The sequence below is a fragment of the Dermacentor albipictus genome, chromosome 3, assembly GCF_038994185.2.
Source record: "Dermacentor albipictus isolate Rhodes 1998 colony chromosome 3, USDA_Dalb.pri_finalv2, whole genome shotgun sequence".
Classification (NCBI taxonomy): Eukaryota; Metazoa; Arthropoda; class Arachnida; order Ixodida; family Ixodidae; genus Dermacentor; species Dermacentor albipictus.
This window is the reverse complement of record NC_091823.1, coordinates 165,719-191,530: the sequence shown is the minus strand read 5'-3', so window position 1 is coordinate 191,530 and position 25,812 is coordinate 165,719. Positions and strand designations below refer to the sequence as shown.

At 48.3% G+C, this 25,812-nt stretch overlaps 1 protein-coding gene and 1 long non-coding RNA gene across 6 annotated transcripts in view; one reads left to right on the top strand and one right to left on the bottom strand.

The window, feature by feature from the left end:
* The window catches only part of LOC139057137 (uncharacterized), a 33,841-nt gene extending 13,177 nt beyond the window's left edge, over positions 1-20,664 (bottom strand). The window contains exons 1-2 of one of the 2 annotated variants that reach the window (XR_011512575.1): positions 20,569-20,651; positions 11,490-11,616 (exon numbers count right to left, since the gene is read on the bottom strand). This is a non-coding gene — a long non-coding RNA (uncharacterized lncRNA). Of the gene's footprint in view, positions 1-11,489; positions 11,617-20,568 lie in introns of both variants that reach the window. The other variant, XR_011512574.1, reaches the window with a different exon arrangement.
* Positions 1-22,887, top strand: part of tweek (transmembrane protein KIAA1109 homolog tweek) — a 576,634-nt gene extending 553,747 nt beyond the window's left edge. For all 4 annotated transcript variants that reach the window (XM_070534911.1, XM_070534912.1, XM_070534910.1 and 1 more), the window contains 3 exons: positions 9,987-10,323; positions 10,441-10,569; positions 22,182-22,887. In XM_070534911.1, the coding sequence (XP_070391012.1) occupies positions 9,987-10,323; positions 10,441-10,569; positions 22,182-22,495 (780 nt within the window). In that variant the 3' untranslated portion in view covers positions 22,496-22,887. The remainder of the gene's footprint in view (positions 1-9,986; positions 10,324-10,440; positions 10,570-22,181) is intronic.
* Positions 22,888-25,812: the final 2,925 nt, after the last annotated feature.

Sequence of the window (25,812 nt, the reverse complement as noted above, 5' to 3'; positions counted from 1 at the left end):
GGTAGACATCTAGCAGAAGCCGCGCAAGAGCTGGGCCTCACGCTAATCAACGATACTACCACCCGCACCAGAATCGGCAGCCGAGGTCAGGTAGACACTAACCCTGACCTGACGTTCGTCGTCCACTCGCAAGACTACGCATGGACGAACACACGGCGAAACTCTGGGAAGCGACCACTGCATCCTTCACACGGAAATCTATGCACGCGGCAAGCGTCGGCGGAAGCATCGCTTCTCGGTTACTAACTGGACAAATTCGCCGAGTCCAGAAGAACGCGAGCCAATGAGGGGTCCATCGCCAATATCTCATCCTGGACGAGCCAACTCCTGGCCGACGTGGAAGAGCATACGGAACATCTTGACCCGGAGGACGCCCCGGAAACCACCAACGTCGACAGCAGGCTGCTCCACATGTGGCAGGCAAGATCGAGCATGCTCCGGCGTTGGCAACAGCAGGGGAAAGATAACCAAGCCCTAAAAGAAAGAATCACTAGACTCGACGCAGAGATCTCCGATCACGTGACCGAGGTCACCCCGGCAGCAATGGTACCAAATATGTGATCGCATGAGGGGACACCTCAGCTCAGCCCGGACGTGGCACCTCCTACGCCACCTCCTGGATCCGGACACCACCAGGGTCGAAGGCAGAAGAAACATGGCCAAGTTAATCCACAGGCATGCTCAGGACCCGGGGACGTTCCTGGCAGCGATGCGAGACAAGTACATCGGCCCGCAACTCAAGACATCGTTACCTGCGGCCTACCAGGGCCGGCCGAACGCGCACATAGACGAAGACATTACGTTCGCTGAGGTGTCGGCAGCCGCCTACAAGCTGCGGACGAACTCGGCGCCGGGTGCGGACCGCGTTACCAAGATGCTACGCAACCTGGACGAGGCCGCAATGGAGCAGCTCACAGAGTTCATGAACGAATGCTGGAAGACGGGCGCCATCCCGGAAGAGTGGAAGACGTCAACGATCGTCTTTATACCAAAACCAGGCAAACCACTCAATGCGGACAACCTCAGGCCGATTTCACTGACATCATGCGTCGGCAAACTGATGGAGCACGTGGTCCTAGACCGTCTCAATGAACACGTAGAAGATGGGGACGAGTTACCCCACTCTATGTTTGGTTTCAGGCCACACCTGTCCTCCCAAGATGTGCTCCTTCAGGTAAAAAGGCAGGTGATGCAACCCGAAAGTCCGGCGGACGCTCGCCGATTCCGGTGCCTCCTGGGCCTCGACCTGAAGAAGGCCTTCGACAATGTCGCCCATGCAGCGGTGCTCGAGGGCCTGACCCAACTGGGTGTCGGAAACCGAGCGTACCAATACGTCCGAGACTTTCTCACCGACCGGAAGTGCCGGATCAAAGTCGGCGAACATGAAACTGAATTTATAGAGCTGGGGAGCCGAGGCACGCCGCAGGGATCAGTCATCTCCCCTTTTCTCTTTAACGCGGCGATGCGCGGGCTCCCGGAACTGCTGTGCTCTATCCCTGGGCTTCACCACAGCCTTTACGCTGACGACGTGACGTTATGGGCAGCGGCGGATGATCCACAAGCTCTTCAAGAGATCATGCAACGCGGCATCGACGTCGTACAAGCTTATGCGGAGTCAAGGGGCCTGACGTGCTCACCGGAAAAATCCGAATACCTCCTGATCAAGCCCAGCAGGAGTAGCTGTCCCAGGGGATTACCACGGAGAAGGCGCTTCCTTGAGCTTAAAGTCGGAGAACTTACCATCCCGGAGCGCCCCAGTATCAAAATATTGGGGCTAGACTTTCAGAACACGCTGCGCTGCGGGCTCATGTTAAAGAAACTCCAGAGGGCGACCAACTACACACTACAGCTCATTCGCCGGGTGGCTAATCGGCACCACGGCATGGGCGAGGGCGATCTGCTTCGACTTGTGCAGGCATACATAACCAGCAGAACCATGTACTCGACACCATATGTCAAACTCAGTCACAGATTTAGCCAAATTAAACACCATGATCCGACGAAGCACAAAGGCAGCCTTGGGCCTTCCGGACCACGCGGCCACCGCAAGGCTAGAGGCCTTAGGCATGCATAACACGATCGAGGAGCTCTTGGACGCTCACCACACAGCCCAAGTCCGTCGTCTCTCGCTAACCCCGGCTGGCCGCACAGTCCTCCGGAAGCTCAGTCTCGAGGCTATCCCCGAAATTACAGAGTACGTTACGATTCCGCGAAAGGTGAGGGGGCATATTTATGCCCCACCTCTACCCTGCAACATGGACCCCGAGTTCCATGAGGGCCGTCGGCAGGCCCGTAGTGAAGCCATTTGGCGACGCTATGGCTCGCAAGATGGAGTGGTCTACACAGACGCAGCCAGACACCCTCGCGGCGACCTCATGACTGCGGTGGTAGCTGATCACAACGGAGGACTGCTGGAACATACAACAATCACGGCTGGCCGAGTGGTGGAAGCGGAGGAAACCGCGATTGCCATGGCCATGCATGCGGACGCAAATACCGTCATCAGCGACAGCAAGCAGGCCATCGGCAATTTCGTCCGTGGTATAATTTGCAAACAGGCGTACCATGTCCTCACACGACGCCCCCTAAGCGGCTTGAAAACCCTCGTGTGGACCCCCGCTCACGCGGCTGTGCCCGGCAACGCGTCGGCTCACAGTTTGGCTCGAGATCTCGCGCGCCGAGCCTCGTCCGCGGATGCGGACGGCGTGAATGAGGAGGAGACACACGAGGAACCCTGCGAGACTTATTATGAAATAGCCCATCGGTATCGCTTGAGGCGTCGCGCGCTCCCACCACCAGCCAAGCAACTCGACAAAACGCAAGCGGTCGCGTTTCGGCGTCTTCAGACAAATACATACCCACACCCAAAATACATAAACAAAATCACAGGGGGCAGGGAAAGCGACAAATGTAGGCTCTGTTCAGAAACAGGAACACTCACACACATAATGTGGGAATGCACCTCGCTCCCGTTCTCTCATCCCCCCGTCAGCAGCGAGACTGACTGGACAGCCTGGCTCAGTTCCGGGGACGTCGACCGACAATTGGAACTGGTGGACTGGGCGGAAAAGGCCAAGCAGGCCCAGGGCCTTACTTGAGCCCTAACGCTCAGCCACGTCCCTCTTTACCCTTCCCCCTTTCAATAAAGTTTATCACCACCACAAGACATAACCTTGACGTCCAAGTTGATGGCACACCCGTCACAGCCTTTATAGATACCGGCGCACACATTGATTATGACCAGCCGCCTACGCCGCCATTTAAAGAAAATTGTTACGCCTGTCGTTACTCGGTTATGAATTGCCGACGGTAGCCCGGTGACCGTGGTCAGATTGTGTACTGCCCGTGTTAGCATTTCCGGCTGCCATACTGTCATTCTTTTCACTGTGCTTGACCAATGCCCCCATGACCTCATCCCAGGCCTAGACTTCCTCTCCGCCCATTCAGCGCTCATCGATTGTTCTTCAAGCACTGTTCGTTTTGACCTACCTCTACTGGACATTACTCCAACACCACACGAAATTCGCCTAAGACCGACTGATTTTGTTCACGTTCCACCGCAGGTCTTGACATACCTCGAAATGTTGCCTTCTATATCAGTTCCCGATGGTGATTACATCTCTGCTCCCATAACTCCCATCATTCTCACGTACAGCGTTACTGTCTTGCATACAATACTGAGGGTCACAGACAATCGCACATACCTCCTGTGGGGATGCGCAACTCTCACGCGTCCCGTGATATCTTTTTTTCCCGCATAGTTCCCGTCTCCTGCAGTGCGGCTTCGCCGCGTGGCCTGGCGCCCGCGGCGGTCGGAGTGGTTGAAGCGCAGTGCGAGAGATGGCGCGAGTGTTGCGCTGCTAACGCCGCCTCACGGCGGGGTTACTTGGGTGCAGGGAAGACAAGGCGCTTCCTCTTTGGCTGCAGGTCGGCGAACGCTGCGGACGTCCCGCGCGTGCACCAATCCATGCTTCCGTGAGACCGTCTCATGTGGCCTGCTTCGAACGTGCCACCATTCGTGTGACCGTACGTGCGAACGACCAGGCGTTGGGTTCCAGCATAGGGCGAACATATTCGCTCGCTATCCGGTCGCGGTGAGTCGGACTTCCTAGATTTGTCGCGCGCCCATCGGCATGTTTGGGGATAGCAACTCGGCTAGCAGGCATTGATCTATGAAAGGTGCAATAAATGCCCTTGTGACTGTTTGCACTACTGTGTTGTCGGTCCTTTGTCCCAAGAGTACGGGTTGAGAACCCCACACTCTCTGTGGAGAATTTCGGGCTCGCTAAGCAGACTGTGCCTAGACATATCACCCTGGCTACAATCACTGCTTTAGAAGTTAGTTGCGTTGAAACTTTCGCCGTCGATGCTTCCTGTGAGCCTTTCCGGTCTGCCAAATGTACTGACAACGACATAAGGAAAATGATCGCCCCGAATCTCACTCCTGCAGAGACTGAACAGCTCTGCAGTCTCTTGCTTTCCTACAAGGATGTATTTGACCTGAACAACCGACCCTTAGGCCAGACGTCACTTGTCAAACATCGTATACATACAGGAGATAATCCACCCATCCATCAGCAACCATACCGAGTTTCAGCTTCAGAGCGGCACGTCATCAAAACGGAAGTGGACAAGATGCTAGCGAAAAACATCATTGAACCATCGTCGAGTCCCTGGGCATCTGCTGTCATGCTTGTCAAAAAGAAGGATGGCTCATGGAGATTCTGTGTTGATTACCGCCACCTAAACTGCATCACGAAGAAGGACCTCTACCAACTACCTCATATCGATGACGCCCTCGATTGCCTATACAGGGCACAGTATTTTTCGTCCATCGACCTACGGTCCGGATATTGGCAAATCACTGTCGATGATCTAGATCGTGAAAAGACCACCTTTATAATGCCTGATGGTTTTTAGCACTTCAAAGTTATGCCTTTTGGGCTATACAATGCTCCCTTTGAGCGTATGATGGACTCATTACTCCAAGGATTCAAGTGGTCGACTTGTCTCTGCTACCTAGATGATGTTATTGTGTTCTCGCCCTCATTCAGCACACACATTGAGCGCCTTTCAGCTGTACTTGCTGTTTTTCGCAAGGCCGGTCTACAGCTCAACTCCAAAAAATTTTACTTCGGCCATCGTGAGATTACTGTTCTTGGACATGTCGTCAATGCGACTGGCATCCGACCGGACACGCAGTGAAAGAGTTTCCTGTTCCACGGTCCACAAAAGATGTCCAAAGTTTCGTGGGCCTCTGCTCTTACTTCCGGCGCTTTGTTAAAGATTTTGCCACCATAGCATGCCCTCTCACAGATTTCCTGAAGAAAAGTGTGCCGTTTTCATGGGGATCCTCTCAGTATACCGCCTTTTCACTCCTTACCACCGTGCTCATTGCCCCACAGATTCTAGGACACTTCGCTACTTCAGCCCCTACAGAGGTGCGCACCGAAGCCAGTGGCCACGGAATCGGTGCCGTCTTGGCACAAGTTCAACACGGCCATGAACGTGTCATCGAGTACGCTAGCCGTCTTTTGTCACCTGAGGTGCGGAACTACTCTATTATTGAGCGCGAGTGTTTAAACGTTGTGTGAGCGGTGGCGAAATTTCTCCTCTATTTATACGGCAGGCCCTTTTCTATTGTAACAGACCACCACGCCCTCCGTTGGCTTTCATCCTTAAAATGTCCCACAGGGAGGCTTGGACGACGGGCTTTGCGGCTACAAGAGTATTCCTATTCGGTGGTGTATAGGTCTGGTCGTCTACACAAGGACGCTGACTGCTTGTGTACACACACCCGCCAACGCCGGCATGGACGTTTCCGCAAGTGTTCTTTCCATTTCCCAGCTTTGAAGGTAATCCTGATGAGAGACACACTCCGCACCTTTTAGAGGCCCAGAAAACCCTTGAAAGCATAAAACTTCTGATGCCCAGCTTTGATCACCTGGTAAACGCCAAGATGCAGGAGACTGTCAGCGAGCTTTCAACTATGATCGGTAAAAGCGATCACGCCAGACCTGTTTTGTCTATGTTACCCAAGAGCAGCACCACATTAGTAAAAACATGTTGTGAAACGTTCTGCATGAAACTCGCCATAAAATGGCACTGCACTGTTGAACGGAATGTCTCAGACAAAAAGGAAAACCAGCTAACTTTGTGAAAGTTGGGAACTGTTCTGGATCCATTTCAAAAGCATCTGTTGGGGCAGTAATTTGATGACTACTGACCTCTGTTCATGTCTGTAACCGACGGTGTATGTTCACTTCACGACAAGTTCAACCAGTACTTGCTGGAAGCAAGCGCCACAAATAGAGCTGTCAAACTCATTGAGTATTGGCATGACTGTACCCCTCTCTACCCCAGGGTAGCAAACACTGCACTGACATTGTGCCTAGCTAATGGAAGCTGTGATGCCGAGAAAACTTTCTCCCAGCTGAGAAACGTTCAACGACTAGACAGGTCTCGAATGGACACCGACATGTTGCACATGCAGATGATAGTGTATGTAAACAAAGGTGTGTAAAAAATCGATCACCAGCTTTTCGTGAATAAAATGTTTCATTTTTTAGAAGTTATCAATGCTCTTTGCTGTCACCATTACTGATTCATTTCCAAACAAATGCCAAATTTCTGAAAGTATTTGCTAGAAAACTGTGATGTCCCCCCAGATTACCAGCTTGAAACAAACACTAATTTTAATGCATTAGTGTTAAGAAGCCTGTCATACCTTCTGATGAAATAAACTGAGTGTATTACTTAGCACATCTGTATATTTCAAATCAAATCAAATCATATTTTACTCTCCAGCAAGTATCTGGATGGTCACCTGGGCTAAAAGCTGTACGAACAGCTTGACGAAGGCCCAGGAAACCATTACATGGCAGCAGCAGACAGAACGAAATAACAATAGCAATACAGAAGTAGTCATCAAATCAAATCAAGTACAGCAGTCAAGTACAGCATCAATTCAAGTACAGCAATAACACAGAAGTTTTCTTAAACGACATGAAGAAATACGGATTACATGTGCACAAAGTGTGTTCGCAGTTGTTTTCGACTAAAACCAGCGGTGTCTTTATGTTTATTGAGAAAAAATGGCAGATTGTGAGCCAAGGATTGCAGCTCATAATCGGTTCTAAACTGTGGTAAGGACCAAGTGTCAGTACAACGAGTGTTAACTATTGGTCTACGATAAGCAAGTTGGAAGCAAGTTGTGTGAGGAAATTACTCATACCTGTGGAAGAAAAAGTATGTCATTTGTAACTAACGAAATTCATATATATTATCTACACGGATCAAATTGAATGATGCTATTGTGGGATTTACACTTGACGTTGGTTCACTGTTAACGATGAGGCGAATAATTTTCCTCTGCAATACAAGAAGCTTGTTCCTATTTCTTTTAGTTGTTGTAGCCCAAACCAGTGTACAATAGTTAATGTGAGAAAGAAATAGGGTGTAATATATTGGTAGTTTAGCGCTTTTGGGAAGAAATGTGCGGCAGCGTGAGAGAACACCTGTAACTGCAGACAGTTTTCTGGAGATGTAAACAGCATGAGCACCCCATTTTAGATGGGCAGAAAAATACACACCAAGAACCTTGTGCTCGGTGACTATTCCTATATGCTGGTCTTGAAAAATGAATGAATTCACCGGAGGAAATGCTTTATTCTGAGCACGAATAATAACTGCTTTGGATTTAGTTGGGTTTACTTTGATTGTATTTACTCTAGTCCATGCCGATAGTTTAGTAAGGATATCATTGCATTTTGGCTCTAGTGCGCTAATATTACTCCCAGAAATAAGTAAGGTGCTATCATCAGCATAGATTACGAATTTTACTGTGGTGTCGATATTTACGATATCATTGATAAAGGTATTAAATAAAAGGGGCCCCAATATACTTCCTTGTGGCACGCCACATGCAATTGTTAAGAATGAGGATCTTTGGTTGTTAATATACACGCACTGGTACCTATTTTCAAAGTAGGATCTAACTACAGCCAAAGCTGTACCACGAATTCCATATGATGAAAGCTTACTAATGAGAATACTGTGATCAATGGAGTCAAATGCTTTACTAAAATCGAGGAAAATTCCGGCTGTCAGTAAATTATTATTAATATTTTCCAAAATTATTTCCTTCAGGGCTAACAAGGCGGCTTTAGTCGACTGCCCCTTCCTAAAACCATACTCTAAGTTTGTCAAAATACTGTGCTTATCATAAAGGTTTGTAATGTGAGAAATAATAATTTTTTCCAATCCCTTCGAAAAAACTGGGAGGACGGAAATGGGACGGTAATTGGACGCAAGGTTGTGATCACCGCCTTTGTACAATGCAGATACCCTTGCACATTTCATGGAAGTTGGAAATATACCTGTCTCAAGGACAAGATTAAAAATATGAGCAAGGGCAGACGTTAACAATTCTAATACATACTTAACAGGTTTAATGTAAATATTGTTTGTATCCAATGATCTACTGTTTGTTAGGCTCATGATGGTGCTGTATATTTCATTTTCATCTGTAGGAGCAAAAAATATGCTTTCAGCACAGCTATAAGCTACGGTAACTGTATCCAAGGGAGTACTAATCGGTCTTGCAGCGTTTACAAAATAATGATTGAAGTGTTCAGCTATGTCACGATCTCCAAGTTCACAGCCAATGCGAAAAACCCCGTATTTCAGCTTGGTTTCACAAAAACTGATTTCTTCTCAATTATCATTTGAGAAATACCACCTGATTTTTACCCCCCTTTAAAAAAATATTTAAAACCCGAAAATGAACAACCCTATGTATACTGTGTCGAGGAAACTGTATGTCACCTGGAGAAAGATTACTTGTCGAAACGTTGGCTCCGGCTTTCACCTTGTTCTTGTTTTGCTTATCATCTTGAATTACCATCTCCCGCCTTCCGTGTTTTCCCTAGGTAAACATAAGTAACATGTACTTGTTTTGTTCTTTTCACTGCATCTGCTAAAATCAGCCTGAGATAATTGCATGTTCATGTTTACATATTTGTGACAGGTTGCAGCTCGAGTCAGCTTGGCTTCAACAGTGGGTATACTGATTTTCTGCTCGCGACCTGTTGCACAATTTGTTTTGGTACTGGGGGGCCCGCACAAAATTCTCTTAATAGCGGCATGTTGCACTGCTTCCTTTCTCAGGCACAATGGCCACTTAAGAAGACTTCTTAATCTTTTTTTTTTTCATGTGCTGGACGATGTGTACCTGTCTGTGGTGCTACAGTGTAATGTAATGAATTTAGACACACTTAATTCAAACTTTCAGTTTATTTGAATTGATGTGGTGGTCCTGTCAAAATAAAGTGTATTTCAATGTGTGAAAGCACCCAGTAATTTGAATCTGTAAGCGTTTGCGACGGTTCATTTGAACATCTCATCCCACCATGCTCTCAGCAACATGCCAACTCATGCAGCGGCGCTTCCAACCATGCATTGCGGCCATGTGCTGGCTGCTGCTTCCATCTTTTGTTGCAAGTACCATATTTTGGCATGTATAACTAGCAGCAAAAGTTCACAAAGTATAAAAATAAAGTTGGGGTGCGGGTTATGTGTGAATTCTGCCATGAGGTGCAGCTTTAGAGCAGCAAATATTTAGTCTGGAAGTGTGGCTTCACGGCAGCACATGCCGCACTGCTATGAAGCCGTACTTTTGAGACCCCTCATTCTTGTGTTAGCTCAGTGCACATGCACCGCATAATGCAGAGCAACGCATAACATCTCCATTCAGTGGACTTCCTTTATTTAGAACTCGATTTAATCTGAATAAATTGTTCTGCCCATTCAACTTTAAATTATGTAGATACGATTGTATAACTATTTGTCCATCACAGCAATAAGTCGGTTCCAATTGGCACTGTGCCTGCCTTTGCTGTATCCCCATTGTGCTGCTTCGGTATGGGTAACAAACTAGACCTTGTCCCGGCATAATGTTGTGACAAAATGTTGGTACATTCCCACAGGCGGCTGTGGACACACATGTCGTGCAGCACCTGACTTTTCGTCTGGGTCATGCGGCCGGATCTTCGGGCAGCACTGGCAGTATGGCCACCGTGTGCCGCATCAGTCGCAACGTCCTCTTCCCACCGCAGTTCAAGAGTGTGAGCGAGTGGTTCCAGTATGCATTTGCCAGCAGTGAGCTGGATGACGTGGGTCGCTTCCCTGTGTTTGAAGGACGACCCACACCACCACGCCCACCCGAGGCTGGCCACACAATGGAGATGATCTTTGCCTTCCCCAGCCTTGAGCTGCACATGAAGACAGAGCAGCTGCAGGGCGAGCACAGTCCGGGACCTGACGGTCAGTTGGTGTGGCCCTCCTGTTTTTAATGCCTCCTTTTTAAAGCGTTGTCATTTTCAGGAGGTATTTGTAAAGCTTGCATTGCACAGTAAAACATCACTCCACTTCTCTTTTCAGATTCCAGACCAGTGGTGGAGTGCAGCTTTGTCACTGAGTTTGACGACCATATCTTTGTGGCTGTGGATGCAGAAGCTTTCTTTTTCCTGCACAACCTGATCGTGTCGTACATCCGAGAAAAAGACGGTGGTTAGTTTCTTGCTTACTTGCCCTGCTCACTGTCTCGGACATCACGGTCAGAATCAGAATCAAATTTTATTACTGCATACGAAGTTATTACAACATGTAATACACAGGAGGAGGTCCCGGAGTCGGAGATTGAATTGGGACCTCCTGTACATGTTATAAATGAAAGGAAAAGTAAACTTAGTTAACGCAGCAACAGTAATAAATACAACTATAAAACAAATTAGAAAGGCAGCAATAATAAATACAGTAGAACACAAATTAAATCAATTAAGCAACATACGAAAACATGAACAAATTGAACAGAAATGGGCTTGTTTAAACAGTTTCATATCTGATTAATAGGCATGGTATAAACTTCAGTATTAACCAATGAAAATGCAAACGCATGCATTATGTGGCATAAAAAAAAATGTTAAATAAGGCTCGGTTGGTTCAAAAGGAACTTTCTGTGCTTCTATATCTGTTAAATGCAGCTTTTAAGTAATAATAGCATGGCTTTAACAGAAATGTTACAATGATATGCTAAGTATGAATAAATATGCTAATTTTAAATTGCGAACTGAAATTTTTTGCCAACACATATCATTTGCTATATGGCGCAATAAGGTGAGCAAAATGGAGCATTCTTCTTTCTCGGTCTCTTCATCCTTTCTGTTTGTGCCTGTTTTTGTGTAGGACATGGGTTCTCAAACTGGGTTACACAATCAGCATCTTAGGATTTCGCATCTAGCCCCATCCCGTTTTTCCCAATTGACTTGCACAATTTATAGACTTAAAAGGGCCCTGAAACGTTTTCCTAACTAATTATAGAATGGCCTCGCTATTAAAAGAATTCGTCTTACGAATATCGTGCTGCAAAAGCTTTTCGAATCCTTCAACTACAAGTGGAATTACACCGTAGTGATACCCGGCTCTCTTACTTTTCGTCTTCGGGCGCTGAAAGCTAAACAGGGGAGGAGCCAAGAGGGCAGAGCGCCACCCACAATTAGGTGTCTCGGCAGCAAAAGGGCTCTTCATGACATCCCGTGGCCGCCAAGGTAGACCACACTGCACAGCACACCACTGGTAACTTGGAGGCCACGTGCAGCAGAAGCAGCTGCGTGCAGCCGTCATGTGTAAAGCAGCAGTGCAAAGATGAAATAATTTTTTGCCATTTTGAGATCGCAGACATATACAGCCCATGACGTACGATTTCCTGTCAGAGCAGTCAGCACTCTTTGTCGGCATCACAGAGCACTTTCAAGGTTTGGCCAGCATGGTGGTGCCATACGAAGCCGCCCCCAGAGTACGTTTGGCCAGGGTTTATAAGGGTTCGATGCAGATGAATAAGGCGCTAAAGACCGATAAAGGTTTATGCAGATTAGAACGTCATCAGCAGACCTGGCACCGCCACCTGCGATACTTTGCTTGCATCATAAGGGCTCCTTGCGCCGCTGTCCGCACCAGTTTATATCGCTGCAGCAAAGTCATTTGCACTGGCCTGATCAAGTTTCATAATATTGATAATGACACCAGGCTGCATGGAGATGAACAAGTTGCACAATGCTTACGAATGGTTAGATAACTCGCAGAGGACTTTCTGCATGATTTTTTTATCGGTTCATATGTTCCCAGAAAACGCAATCTTTCGGTACCAGTGTTCAGTATGTCGCCAAACTGCGATCGTATGATACATCTTCCAGCCGCTAGATCCCATGCAAATAAGAAGAGGTGTGAAGCACGCCCGATCGAAAATAGTAAGCTGCCCACCACAGTGCTTCTCTGGAATACTCGCTCACCCGTCTCATGTGAAAATGCAGGTTTTCTTGTTCTGGTATCTGCAAATAACCATTCAGGTCGTAGCACAACTCATTCACAGATATCGCTGCCAACCCTATTGTAATATGCATCTTCACTTATCTGTTTCATAGCGCATGGGCCGTAGTGCTGTTAGAAGCGTACTGCACGCTTTTAGTGGGCAATAACCCAAATGTTCTGCCGTTCCCTTGTGCATGCGGTGCAAAGGGAGCGTCATCATCTGGATGCATCATAGACATCATATTATTGTGTTGCCCACCAGCTCGATTTCGCTTATATTTCCAGTCGCAGCCTCAAAACACTGACCTAGTAGGAAAATGACAATGTCCGTCTCGGGTCGCTTAGGCCCTACCAGCTTGGCGGGCAGACATCTATGTCTTTTACAGCAATGATTCGCGCTGAGTAGGCACATCAAAACTTTCCGCCAAAATGCCCCGCTTGAAGCTGCTGACCCAGGCTGAATTCTATAAGTGCAAATGTAATCTTGCCAAAGCCATAAAAACGACAATGTGTGTTTCGAGGCTGCTTGAGCCCCACTAGCTCAGCTCGCATCGGTGTCTCGTGCTACAAGGATACACGCATCGCTTCGCATTATGTAGATGCCAACTACAGTTTAGTCTGCCAATTTTAGGGACTTCTGATCGTATGTTTTCTCAGTTAGTATGTTTTTCTCGCGTTTCTTTCCAATACGATGTGGGGATGCGCGATTCTCACGCGTCCCCTGATATGTTGTTTTCTCGCATAGCTCCCGTCTCCTGCAATCCAGCTTCGCCGCTTGGCCTGTGTGATGCCCACGACAGTCGGTCTGGTTGAAGTGCAGTACAGGAGATGGCGCGAGTGTTGCACTGCTAACGCCGCCTAACGGCCGTGTTACTTGGACGCTGAAAGGAGAAGGCTCTTCCTCTTTGGTTCGGGATCAGTAAGCTGCACGGACATTAGGAGAGTGCACCGTTCCATGCTTCTGCGAGACCATCCCGTGAGGCCTCGTTCGATTCGCGTGACCATACGCGCGAACGACCAGGCGTTGGTGTCCACATGGGGCGAACATATTTGCTCGTTATCCAGTCGCGGTGAGTCGGACTTCTGCGATTTGTCGTGCGCCCATTGGCATGTTTTGTGGATAGCAACTCTGGTAGCAGGCATTAGTGTATGAAAGGTGCAATAAATGCCCTTGTGATTGTTTGCACTACTGCGTTGTTCCTTTGTCCCAAGAGCACGGGTGCGAGAATCCCATATCGTATGAACAAGGTTCTACTGTATACCTTTCACTTACTTGACTAACGATTAGCAATTATGTATTGCAGTGAGAATCTGCTCGGGATCACGAAATCAGCCAATAGCGTTGGTGTGCCCAGTTGCTTGCGAGGGACCTGCAGGACGACATTCGGGAAGCAAGAGAACGCAATTTTTCAGTGTGTTTGACCCAAGATTGTAAATGGTCTGCTGCGTGCAGTGCAGTAATATTTGGCTCACATGTTCACAGCAGCCTGTACAGCAGAGTGGCAACATTTTCTTACTATATTCAAAAAGTGTATTCAAGGCCCCATTAAAGGGCCCCTCGCCATTTGTAGCCATTTTGAGATGACAAGCACAGTGTATACATTGCGCACTCATGATCGTGTCTGCTAAGAATTGCATAGCTATGCACCATGGAAAGCGCCTGAGGCCCTGAATGTTTGCCAGCATTGGGTATGCGAGGATAGCTCGCACCTTCTCTTCGCACAGCAGAGCACGACCCCTGTCGATGGTAAAGCCCAATAGGGAAATGCGAGTCTCAGCTACTTGGGCTTTCTTTGGGTTTAGAGTCAGCCCGGCGGCACGCAAGCTTTCGAGGATGACCTCCAGGTGGCGGAGGTGCTCCTCGAACGTTTGAAAGAAGATGACGTCATCTAGGTACGCCAGTGCATGAAGCTAATTAGCAACCCCCAGAATGCAGTCAATCAATCTCTGAAACGTAGCTGCAGCTCCAGAGCAGCCAAATGGCATACGGTTAAACTGGTAAAGGCCTCGGTGAGAGGCAAATGCAATTTTCTGCGCATCAGTCGGCTCCATCTGAACCTGCAGGTAGCTGCGGCTAGCATCCAGGCTGGTGAAGTTACATGCATCGCCTAGATTAGCCATGATTGAGTCCACATTAGGCATAGGATAAGCATCCTTCCTCATGAGCTCGTTCAGCCGGCAGTAGTCCACACAGAGTCGATAAGAGCCGTCTCTATTGGGGACCATTACCATTGTGAACCCCAAGGACTGTTTGAGCATTAGACAATACTGGTCTCACTAAGCTCATCCAATGCCTGGTTGATTGCCTTCTTCTTCGCCACACTAACGGGGCGAGGATTGCATTTCCTCGGCAGTGCGTCACCTGTGTCTATCCGATGTCGCACAAGAGAGGTGCAATCTGGTCGTTCAGTGGGCCTCTTCGATTTTCAGAGTTCTGGCAGCCAGATGGCAGCCAGCTAGTTCCGGTCCTGATAGGAAGTCACGTGGGCTGGGATCTCAAGACAACCTGCCCAAAGTTTGCAAAATCAAATGTCGAGACAGCTGGCCGAATGCAAACATGCTACCAGCATAGCAGCGCCCAGCGAGGTCGGTGCGCACTCAGCGTAGTCGGCCCATTTATGTGTTACCAGCTTGAAAATATATAGTTGCATTCAGGGATAGAATCAATTTCACACGACTCTGCACAGGACGCGCACTGGGCTAACCTCACCTTGTGCAGCACAACAGATGGCCTCCGTCACGTCTGATGACAAGACGCGAAATTGTGCGTAAGTGATTGTATCCTCGAAAGCGATAGCTCGAGGATCCCTGCTTGCAGTGATCACGTCGCCCACCAGCGACATTGATGAGTTGGTGTTGTGTCATGACTTCACAAGACATGAAAAAGCAGGATATCGGGTACGTCTTATACGCATAAAATTTCGTGCCAATTTGCTTGGGCTTCGATTTCAGGAAGTTTGTCGTGGCTGATGGTGCTTCTCATTTTGACCCTAAGAAGTTGGGGATGCAGCTGACACATGCAAATGCACACCGCCTGTGACCAGCAAAACATTTCACACGAAAAACAACATTGGTCGTGATCATGAGAGCAATAAGCCAATGTATTAGTGTCTAATGTACGTATGCCTATTACTCAACCAGTGCATTCTTACATCAACGGCCTGTAGTTCAGACACACATCGCTTTCGAGGTGCCACCCAAGCACATGACGGAGAGACGGAGCGAACACGGGTTAGCTGCAACGCCATCGCTAACTGCAGAAAAAGGAAGTATCTCCGCATACATACGCAAGATATGTGAAAAGGAACACCACCAGAGAAAACGAACCAAAAATGTACCGCAATATCTGTGAATGAGTGTCTACAACTTGCGTGGAACACGATGCAGATAACATGCACACATGAGAGCGCGGCGCACTGATCATTGCACCGAAGAAGCTTTGGGGACACACACAAAAGCTTCAAACGGTTCACCACTGCTCATATCGCACCGAACGGTGCGTTAGCACCCAAAAAGATAACGCTAGAAGTAAGGAAATCCGAAGATGACCGTACACAGTTTGCTGAGCAAGGTAAATTTAAGTTCTCAAGCACCCGCATTGCAATCCGTGAAGTCCCCGCAAAGATGTTAGTGAGCGCCCATCACCTCTTTTAGTCGTCTGCTAGCCAGAGAACTCCCAGAGAGCAGCCAGACCAAAATCGTCCGGGCAGGTTCTGGCAGCCCATGGGTAGCCAGAAGTGGAAAATCGAAGAAGCCCAGTGAACATCGTGCTGAAACGAGTCAGCAGTGACGACAGGCGCGCCTTCTCGTGCATCGACAAGCTGTCAGACAAAGGCGGCAGTGAGCAGTCCGAGCTGCTGCTTAATGGGCTAGTTGCTGGGGTAGCCAGTACCTTGACCGCCGTAGCAGCGCAATGCTCGTGAGAAAGCGGTTCTCACTGACCGTTTTTCACTGTGCCGGCCAAGGGGCCAGTATTGGCGGTGGAGTGAGGGACACGAGCCAAGGGGGCAACGCTAGGCTTCCTCTCCTCCTGCTGTCACGTGGCATCCGGCGTCTGAGGGGGCGCCGCAGCCAGTGGGAGTGTAGCAAAAAGTATTGCAAGGGGTTGGCAGTGCCTGCCCTGTAGCATCCGCTTGCGACGTCAATCACGATACCCATGCGTGCGAGGAAATCACGTCTGGGAATCACGGGCACGGAAATATCTGAGAGATGCACAAAGCACTGACGGCACGTGCAATTCTCCAAGCACACAACCAACCGCACAGAGATGCACGAGGTAGCCATGCCAGCCACTCGCGAGGTGGAAGGCGATGTCGCAGGCTCTAATGCAAACAGAACACCGGCGCAAATGAGCCATAACCTCCTCGCTGAACAGTGAGACTGAAGCCCCGCTATCCAGCAGCACCACAAACTGTCGACCAGCGATCGTACAGGCGATAAAAGTCACCGGCGTGGGGGAAAAGTCAGTTCCAGCGCCATGGGCCATTGCAGCCAGAGGTTGCATTTCAACGCCATGCGCTCCTGCTGTTGCAGCGATGGGAACTCACCGGCGGCTTTATGCCGTTTCCCGACGGGCGAGGAGGCTCATGCGTCTGGCGACACGCTTTACATGTTCGGGCAATATGGCTGCGTTCATTACAATGGTAGCAGACAACACCTCGGTCCGACTGAGGGGGCCTGGGCACGTCTCAAGCGCTAGGTAGCTTCCGTTCGCTCGCCAAAGGGGCGCCGCAATCGGATTTCCCCGCGTGCGTAAGGGCACGGGGTTTGCGTTCTCGTTGGCCATGCGAGTACGGATCGAGAGCGTGGTCAGTAAGGTCATGCGCATCTCGGTGTTCTCTCGGGGTCAAGGCCGCCTCGTATTTCGAGGAGTTACGAGATGACGTGTCACGACCAGCTCACGCACGAGGTTCAAGAGAGGCAGACAGCGGTGGTGTAGGCTCTCGCTGTCAGTATGTCACCCTGAATCCGCTTCACATCGGAGGCGAACTCGTTTAGGTCACGATAACGAGCGCTCTGAAGGTAAGCGGCGAAGGTTGGATGGGCTTGACTATTGAATGGCCCGCTCCACCTTCTCGGCGTCAGATGACAAAGGGTCAGCAAGAAGATAGAGCTCCTGCATAGCCCTGACATACTGGATCAGAGATTCGTCGGGGTGTTGGGTGTGAAGCTCTAGCTCGCGATGCATGCGGCACTCGTAGTCAGGAGGGAGGAATTCGCTGCGTATGAGCATCCTAAACTCCTCCATCGAACAAGCTGGGTGGCCGACAAGTCGGTACCACCGTGCTGCATGGGCTCTTAGCGAGACGAGCAATACAGTGCCTAGCATCAACATGCCGATGGCGCGCGGCGGAAGTCCGACTCACCGCGACCGGATAATGAGCGAATATGTTTGCCAACTTCGTTAGTCTGCGAGCAGCGAGAGACCAACATGGCACTAGCATACAAGACTCATTACATGTGACTTACGGGCCCACGGTGGCTGCACCGAGCACTCCTAATTCATGCTCTCAAGCGCAGTTTAATAGATGATATGTAAAACTTGCATGTGCACTTCACCACACACCTCCTTTGACATAGCCAAGATGGTAGACCTCAGGCTAGAATCTTATCGTTCTCCTTGCTGCACTATACTGTTATACGAAGGGAAAGAAAGAGACAGACACACATGTGTGCAATGTAATGTAGAATGCACAATGTAGAATTATAAGTGAAGTGTCAACATGCGGAATGGGGACATCATTCCTTGCCATCATTCATTCCTCGTACAAGCCAAGCTTTCAGAGCTTGTATCTCAGCTTTCACAGCATTACTAGTGAGAATGCGGCCATATTGAGTAGGGCAACTTGCTGTGCAACTTGCCTACATAAGCTAGCCTAAGTTATAAGCTTACGGACCTTTACATATAGTCTACTGTAGCATGTGAGCGGGAATCAATTGGGAAGGTCTGCGAGCTAAGAGCCTGAATTTAGTTAGCGCCATCAGTCTGATCAACTCTTGTTGTCCATGGACAGCACTGTCCATTTAAACGTCATTAGGTAACAGCCACACGGGAACTTCACATGTTATTTGTGGTTCAGACCTGTTAGTGTCAGCACGGCATAGTTGCGATACAAGCCGGCTTGCTACCGCACTGTATTGGTTACGTAATAAAAATTCGCGACAAGGATTTCGGTGCGCCCGAAGGTTACCGCTGCGTACCAGCTCAAGCAGGCATTTAGGTTTAGCGTTGTGATCAGTATATTGAAGATGTTTTTGCAGTGTAAGTGACTTACGACATTTCTTTAAAACATGAAAGAAGCCTTCATGCGTTGTGGGGGTTTCACTCTGCGTGCGGCTAGGGCTGAAACCAGCGGCGTCAACGGTAATAACGTTTACCGTATATACTCGTGTAAGGGCCGCCCTCGTGTAAGGGCCGCACCCCAACTTTGAAAGCGGATATTTCGAAAAAAAAAAAACAAAAGTTCAAAATGTCCCGCCAGAAAAGTGTAGTTAGTTCATTTACAGCCAGATGGCGCTGCACGCTTTTCCGCTTTTATTCTACTTCCGCCGACGCGCCGACCACGCTGTTGACAGCGCGCCGCCATATTTGCCTTGTGCGGCCTCTTTGTTGGCATCGTTCCTAGCATCGTGTCGATACGTTGGCAGCGCGACTTCAGATCGGTGTCGTCGGTGTCACTTTGTTGGTTGTAGTGAACCCTGCAGAAGCCAGCGCACGTGACGGACGATGGGCCGGCATCTGAGATCATTCACTGCAGCATTTAAGCTGCAAGTGATTGACTATGCCGAGGAGCACGGGAAGCGGGAAGCTGGACGAAAGTACGACGTCGATGAGAAGCGCGTGCGTTACTGGATGAATCAGAAAGATGCCCTCGCCGCTACTAACAGGAGCCGAAAGGCGTTTCGCGGGAAAAAGTGCAAGTACCCGCAACTCGAAAGCGAGCTCGTCAACTACGTCGTCGACACACGAAGGGACGGCTACGCCGTATCGACTGACATGATACGCGTCAAAGCCCTCAGCATCGCTCGCCACATGGAAATACCCCCGGCACAATTCAAGGCAAGTCGGGGCTGGGCTACGCGGTTTATGAACCGTAACCAGCTTTCTATTCGGCGCCGAACGACGATTTGCCAAAAACTGCCGCGCGAGTACGAAGACCACGTCATTAAGTTTCATCGCTTCGTGAATGCTCTCAGGAGGGAGCATGAATACGACCTGTCCCAAATTGGGAATGCGGACCAGACACCTGTGTGGTTCGATGCACCGGAAAGCACCACAGTGGATTTAAAAGGTGCGAAAAGTGTGTCTGTGCGCACGACTGGTGCAGAACGCCAAAGGTGCACTGTGATGTTGTGCATCACGGCAGACGGCAGGAGGCTTCCGCCGTACGTCGTATTTAAAAGGAAGACTCTCCCAAAAGAGAAGTTCCCTCAGGGAATCGTCGTACGTGCGCAAGAGAAGGGCTGGATGTCCGAGGAACTGGTCGTTGACTGGATTAAGACCGTCTGGGCAAACAGACCTGGAGGGCTGTTACAACGGAAAGCCCTCCTTGTTTTGGACAGCTTTAGGGGCCACTTGACCGACCGCGTCAAGAACCGAGTTGCCGCAACTCGTACGGACTTGGCCGTCATTCCCGGTGGCCTGACGAGTGTGCTGCAGCCGCTCGACGTATGCGTCAACAGACCATTCAAAGTGGAATTTCGCCGATGTTACTCTGAATGGATGGCTGGAGGCGTCCACGAGAAGACCCCTACAGGACGGCTGAAGCGGGCGTCGCTCCAACAGGTGTGTGAATGGATTTTGAATGCGTGGCGTGCCATGTCAGTAGAAGTAGTTGCTAAAAGCTTCAAGGTAACGGGAATTTCGAACTCCATGAACGGCACCGAAGATGACCGTCTCTGGGAAGACGCGGACGCCGAGGCGAGCTCCTCCGAGAACGAGGACAGCGAAATGGAATCCGAATAAAAACATTTCTGGCATGTCATTTGTGACTCTTGCACTCTGCTACTGTTGCATAAACAGTACAGACCTTTGGCCTGTACTGCCTGTACTAAATCGGCCTGATTCGTGTAAGGGCCGCACCTAGCAAAATTTTCGAAGAAAAAGTGCGGCCCTTACACGAGTATATACGGTATTGCTATTAGCAATAATGAACACTCGCAGAGGGACGTCCTCTCAGTAATAGTAGTAAATAGGCTTGCCTTGTTGCCTGGGTGGGTTCAGACAAACGAGATCACTCATGGGTTGCGGCAGGTGCTTTCGTCCAGGCGGCAGGTGTCCGGCGTCCCAAGCGAGAGAGTCTCTCCTGGTGGCGCGCTTTTATGCCTTTTTACCTTTTTGCGAGGGGAAGTCCTCCTCGCCCGCCGGATACGTTTCCCTTTCCCCTGAGCCGCGTTGGAGGAGAGGGGTACGCGCGTCACAAGAGCGACGGAGAAAGGGAGGGCGCGTAGTGCCTCTCTCCCTTGTCTACGCCGGCTCAACCCTTCCGCCACGTGCGAACAGAACGACGCGAGTACGCGGGAGGAAATGGGGGCGGGTGCTCCCCACAGTGTACGACACATTGTTTGCTTGACGACGTCATTTATGGCATGCAATGCTTGGGGCAGTAGCTGCATGGTTGATTATGCATAAAAAAAAAAGCATGAAACCGCTTGCCCATGTGTTATTGTCCGTTTCTCATCAAGTGCAATGGTGGTGTTACTTTAATTAGGCGGATCCAGAGTGCCATAACATCCTCTCCCAATTCCATTCTCTTTAATGAGGCCTTATGGCATTGGTAGAAGGAGGGAGAGGGGAGGGGTTCCGCTGCCCTTTGGGCAAGCCGGTAGGGTTCCCCAATGCCAGAAAGTTTGAGAACCCCTGCACTGGGAAATACTGCAAGTACTGGAAACAGAGAAAGATTGGATGACCAGCTTTAACGAGGTCACCAAACACACCAACTAGCACAAAAGTCTTCACTCCTGAATAGTAGATATTATATTCGGTGATATTCGATATTCGCACAACCGTAGTCTGTACATCTCAGTTTTGTGAAGAGCTTACTATCCATAGTTAAGTATTTTTTTAGGATCACAAACCTCCATGTGTTTGTGCTGTAGATCATACAGTGCACTGGATAAAGACCCACAGTGCTTTTTAATGCGCTATTTGTTTTACAAAGCCCTGATGAAGGAAGTTACGGTTAGACAATCATGAATAATGAACTTATACCTCTGAGAATTTAATATCAGTTTTCTGGCCAAAATTGACAACTTGCAGCATGGCACAGCTTCCCGAACATGCAGTTATATTTGTTCATTCATGGCAAATGTACATGGTAGTGCAGCATCATGCCAAAAGAAGCATCAAGCAATTTGGCCACTGACATGCACACTGGTCAGTGCGATGTAATAGTGCCGACAGCCCTGCAGCCATGCTCTGCATCCCCTCATCTTCGCAGCTTCGTCCTACTTGCTTCATGCAACTAGTGTGCTTTTAGTTATTGGTAGGAAGTGAGCTCACTCGTGCCTATGTTGTGCCTTAAAATCAGCCGTGATGTGTCCTTTGACATGAGGGCATGATTAAGTGAGGCTTCATATTCTAAATGATGGGTCAACAGCTGCCAATGTAGGAAAACTTATAGTCAGTACTCATTTATTACGAAATAGAGAAGTGTATGTAATAATTATATTACTTATGTTAATAAGAATTAGCTGCGCATCAACTCACGCAATATCATACACTTTGCTGTCATATCTTTATCCACAGAAGCACTGTATAAATTTTATTTCACACTCAAAGAGTGCTCCTTCTAAGACAGAGTGTCCCTTTCTAGGTGGGGCAGCAAAAAGCCAGTCACCAGAAAGTGAGCGGCGAAAGCGAAGTGTAGCAGAGTCGTTGGAGTCCCTGCATCGAGACTTCCGTGACTACCAGTGCTACACCTGGCACCTTGAGCCCACTGTGCGCCTTCTATCATGGGCGGGCAAGGGCATTGAACCTTATGGCGTGGACTACATTTTGCACAAGCTGGGATTTTCACATGCTCGTGTTACTATACCAAAGTGGCTGCAGCGAGGATGCATGGACCCCCTGGACCTGTTCCTGTCGCTCATGCTAGAGCGCATGCTTAAGGCTGTGCGACAGCACTGATATACTGTCCAGTGGATATTGCTGCAGCTTAGGCTAATGAGCAATTATTGTGATTTATAGAGTCATGGTTGTGCAGCAACTTTAAGTTAAACTTCGCTTTTTGCATAAATGAAACATGCAAGAAGCAAATTTATCTAGAATTTGTTGTATATTGTTAGACTTTCAGTGATTGTTTGGTTTGCATTGCACTCAGTATGCACACTGATTTGTTGATATTATTTACAGTATAATGAATGAACTGAAATAGATAGCAAAATGACAAAAGTGTCAGTGTTTGTTATATTCAAGAAGTGGGCAGTTAAGTTTGCCTTGCTCACTTAGGCACCACACCTAAGATTTGTGCACCATAAGGACAATCTTAGTATTGTATAAAGTACTTTGTGGCATCCTGCTCTACAGCAGTGAAAAATTCTTGGTATATTGCATGTATGGAAGCAAGCATGGAATGCTTCTTCATATTTTATCATAAGGATACAAGTTTTATTCTGCTACTAGTGCTCCCATATGTCAAACAGCATAAGGCATGCGTCACAGGAAGCCATCTCTACTCTTGCAGCAAAGCCTTTGACATGTTTGTGCCTGTCTCATGGTGAGTCGTACCTACACATCTGCAGATGGGCCGCTCTGAATTAGGGGGATTGCAAACTTGTGTAATTTGTAAAACTCCATTGAATACTTTCCAATAGCTTTCAGATGAAAAGACAGCTTCTTTCAATACAGTATTCTAGCTGCACAATTTTGTTACGGAGCAACCAAGAGTGGCGCCAGTCACAAGAAAATAATTTGACATGTGGAGGTGGAATTGGTCTCGACAGCCATCTTATTTACACATCGTTGTCCCTCTTGCAAATATTGTAAATACATCTGTATATGTGATTTCCGCAACGTAACAAATTAGTGGAAGTACTGGGTACCCACGAGAAACAACAATGGAACTCCACAGTGGTCGTCACCTCAGACTGGACAACATGATGGACGAAACAAGACCCGACATGGCGCGGCCCACATCAATGCCTACAACCCCGATGGTTGTGCTGGCTCAGCCACGTAATCCAGGAACATTCTGCGGCACCAACCACTTCGACGTGGACGACTGGATCGCCATGTATGAGCGTATAAATGCCCAAAACAAATGGGATCTGATGATTATGTTAGCTAACTTGGTCTTCTACCAACAAGGCGTGGCAAAGGTGAGGTATGACAACCATGGGGAAGAGCTTAACAACCAGGACATGTGCGAACAGAAGCTGAGGGACTTTTTCGGCCATCCTGCTGAGCGGAAAAGCACCGCTAAGAAAGAACTAGCAACCTGCATCCAAATGTCCACAGAATCATACGTCTCTTACATCCAGGACGTGCTGGCTCTGTGCCGTAACGCCGACAGTGATATGGCTGAGTTAGATAAAGTTGGGCATGTACTGAAGGGGATCGCTGACGATGCTTTCAACATATTCTTATGTGCAAAAATAAAAGCGTGTCAGCGTTTTGAGCAGGCCAAAAGCTGCTGCATTGAAACGCCATTCGCATGTCTGCCGAACACAGCTGTGGCATCTTCTCATGACAGGCTAGGAGTGCAGGGACCATCATCATCAGATGACCTGACGTGGATAGTGTGGCAAGAACTTGAAACCATGGCTCCTGCAACCTTTTTTTACCGTCCTAGTGAGCAGAACTTGCCTGCAGCACCATTTGTACAGACAATAGTCCGCGAAGAACTCGTTAATCTTGGAGTTCATTCTGTATGCCCCATTGCCACTTCACAGCTGTGTCATGCTCGGGGCCAGATTAAGAAAAATGAGTGCCCTGGGCTAATGCGCATGCAGGCCCCCTTTCCCTATACTGACCCCCCCCCTGTCGCCTGCTAAGCTACTGGAAATATGCCATGTTTCATTTTAATTCCACAAAATTAAAAAGAACGAAGTGCGATCAACGGGATTATTATTATTATTATTGTTATTAATATATGGAAAACAACAAAACTTGCTTGAAACGTGTGCGGTTGCAAACACCTACACATATGTTCACTTTGTGATTAATCTGCATTCCGTTTTCAGCAAAAGCTAGTGTCACAATCCGCCTGGGTTCGTGAACAAGGGAGGGCTCGAGGCACCCTCCACAGCGTGGTGGTGCTGTACGATGACTGACCGCCGAGCAGCTGTGCTCCCCAGTGTTTATTGGTGCGGTGACCAATGTTGCCTAACTGAGCCTGGCAGGCCACCGAGCCTGGCGGGCCAACGAAGATTATGCCTGAGGGGCCGTCACATGCTTGTTACAGCTAGGCTTTAAGGAAAAGTTTAGTGCACTCAAGACGAACAAGAACGTAGAAAAGACAACACAGATCAGATGTCGATCCTTCTGAAGCTAGGATTTGTTTGCATCAGTAAGTTTAATCCCATGAGGAGACGCATGGTTGTATCCAAAACATTCTTTATTAAAATTGAAGCATCAGACTGCAGTAATCATTATACATGTTACTCTATAAACATGCAATAAATGTATACAATACTTAAGGCAATACAAACAGCATAAAAATGCACTAGAATACAGATGAAAATTACCAACTGTAATTACAAAACATTATTTGTAAATATTTTCGTTAAAGGTAAGACAAGCAAGGACGACACCAAATAAATGTGGCACTATCAAAAACAACAAAAATACAGTTCTTTATAAGCACGCTAAATATCGCAAGAACAACAAACAAGAGACGGACAATGAAGATTTGCATATCTTGAATTACACTGCTCAGCGTTTCATTGGCAACGTGGAGGCTGGGAGGTGACACAACGAACTTATTGGAACAATTCATGTATAGTGCAAACAGTCCTCTTTTAAAATGGCATCTTTCGCGCCTTCACTTTGGCGAAATCAGATATAGTCTGTTCGAAGGATAGATCGCAGAGGAGGTCACTTTCAATGGACATGATAGCAAGCGAGTTCACCTTTGTCATCAAGGAGGCTCGAACGAAGGCGATTTTTTGTCAGCGACAACTTGGAAAACGATCGTTCAGTCTCACAGTTTGCCATGGTTATGTGCAAGTACATTCGCAAAACAATAGAAAGGTTCGGAAACACATCAATAAGCTTTCTTTCGTGCAACAACTTCATTATTCCCAGGGGAGTCGTGTCCTGGCAGACAGAGTTGTGCAGAAAGTTCGCAAACTGAACAATTTCAGCGGAGAATCCTGGCTCCAAATCATTTTTGTTGGTTTTCACCAACTTTTCAGCCTGCTGTGCCAGAGGGGCCTCGCTCCCAACTTCTGTCAGCAATTTTAAGAATCCGAACCTTTTGCAGAGTTCAGTGTAGGCAGCCTTTC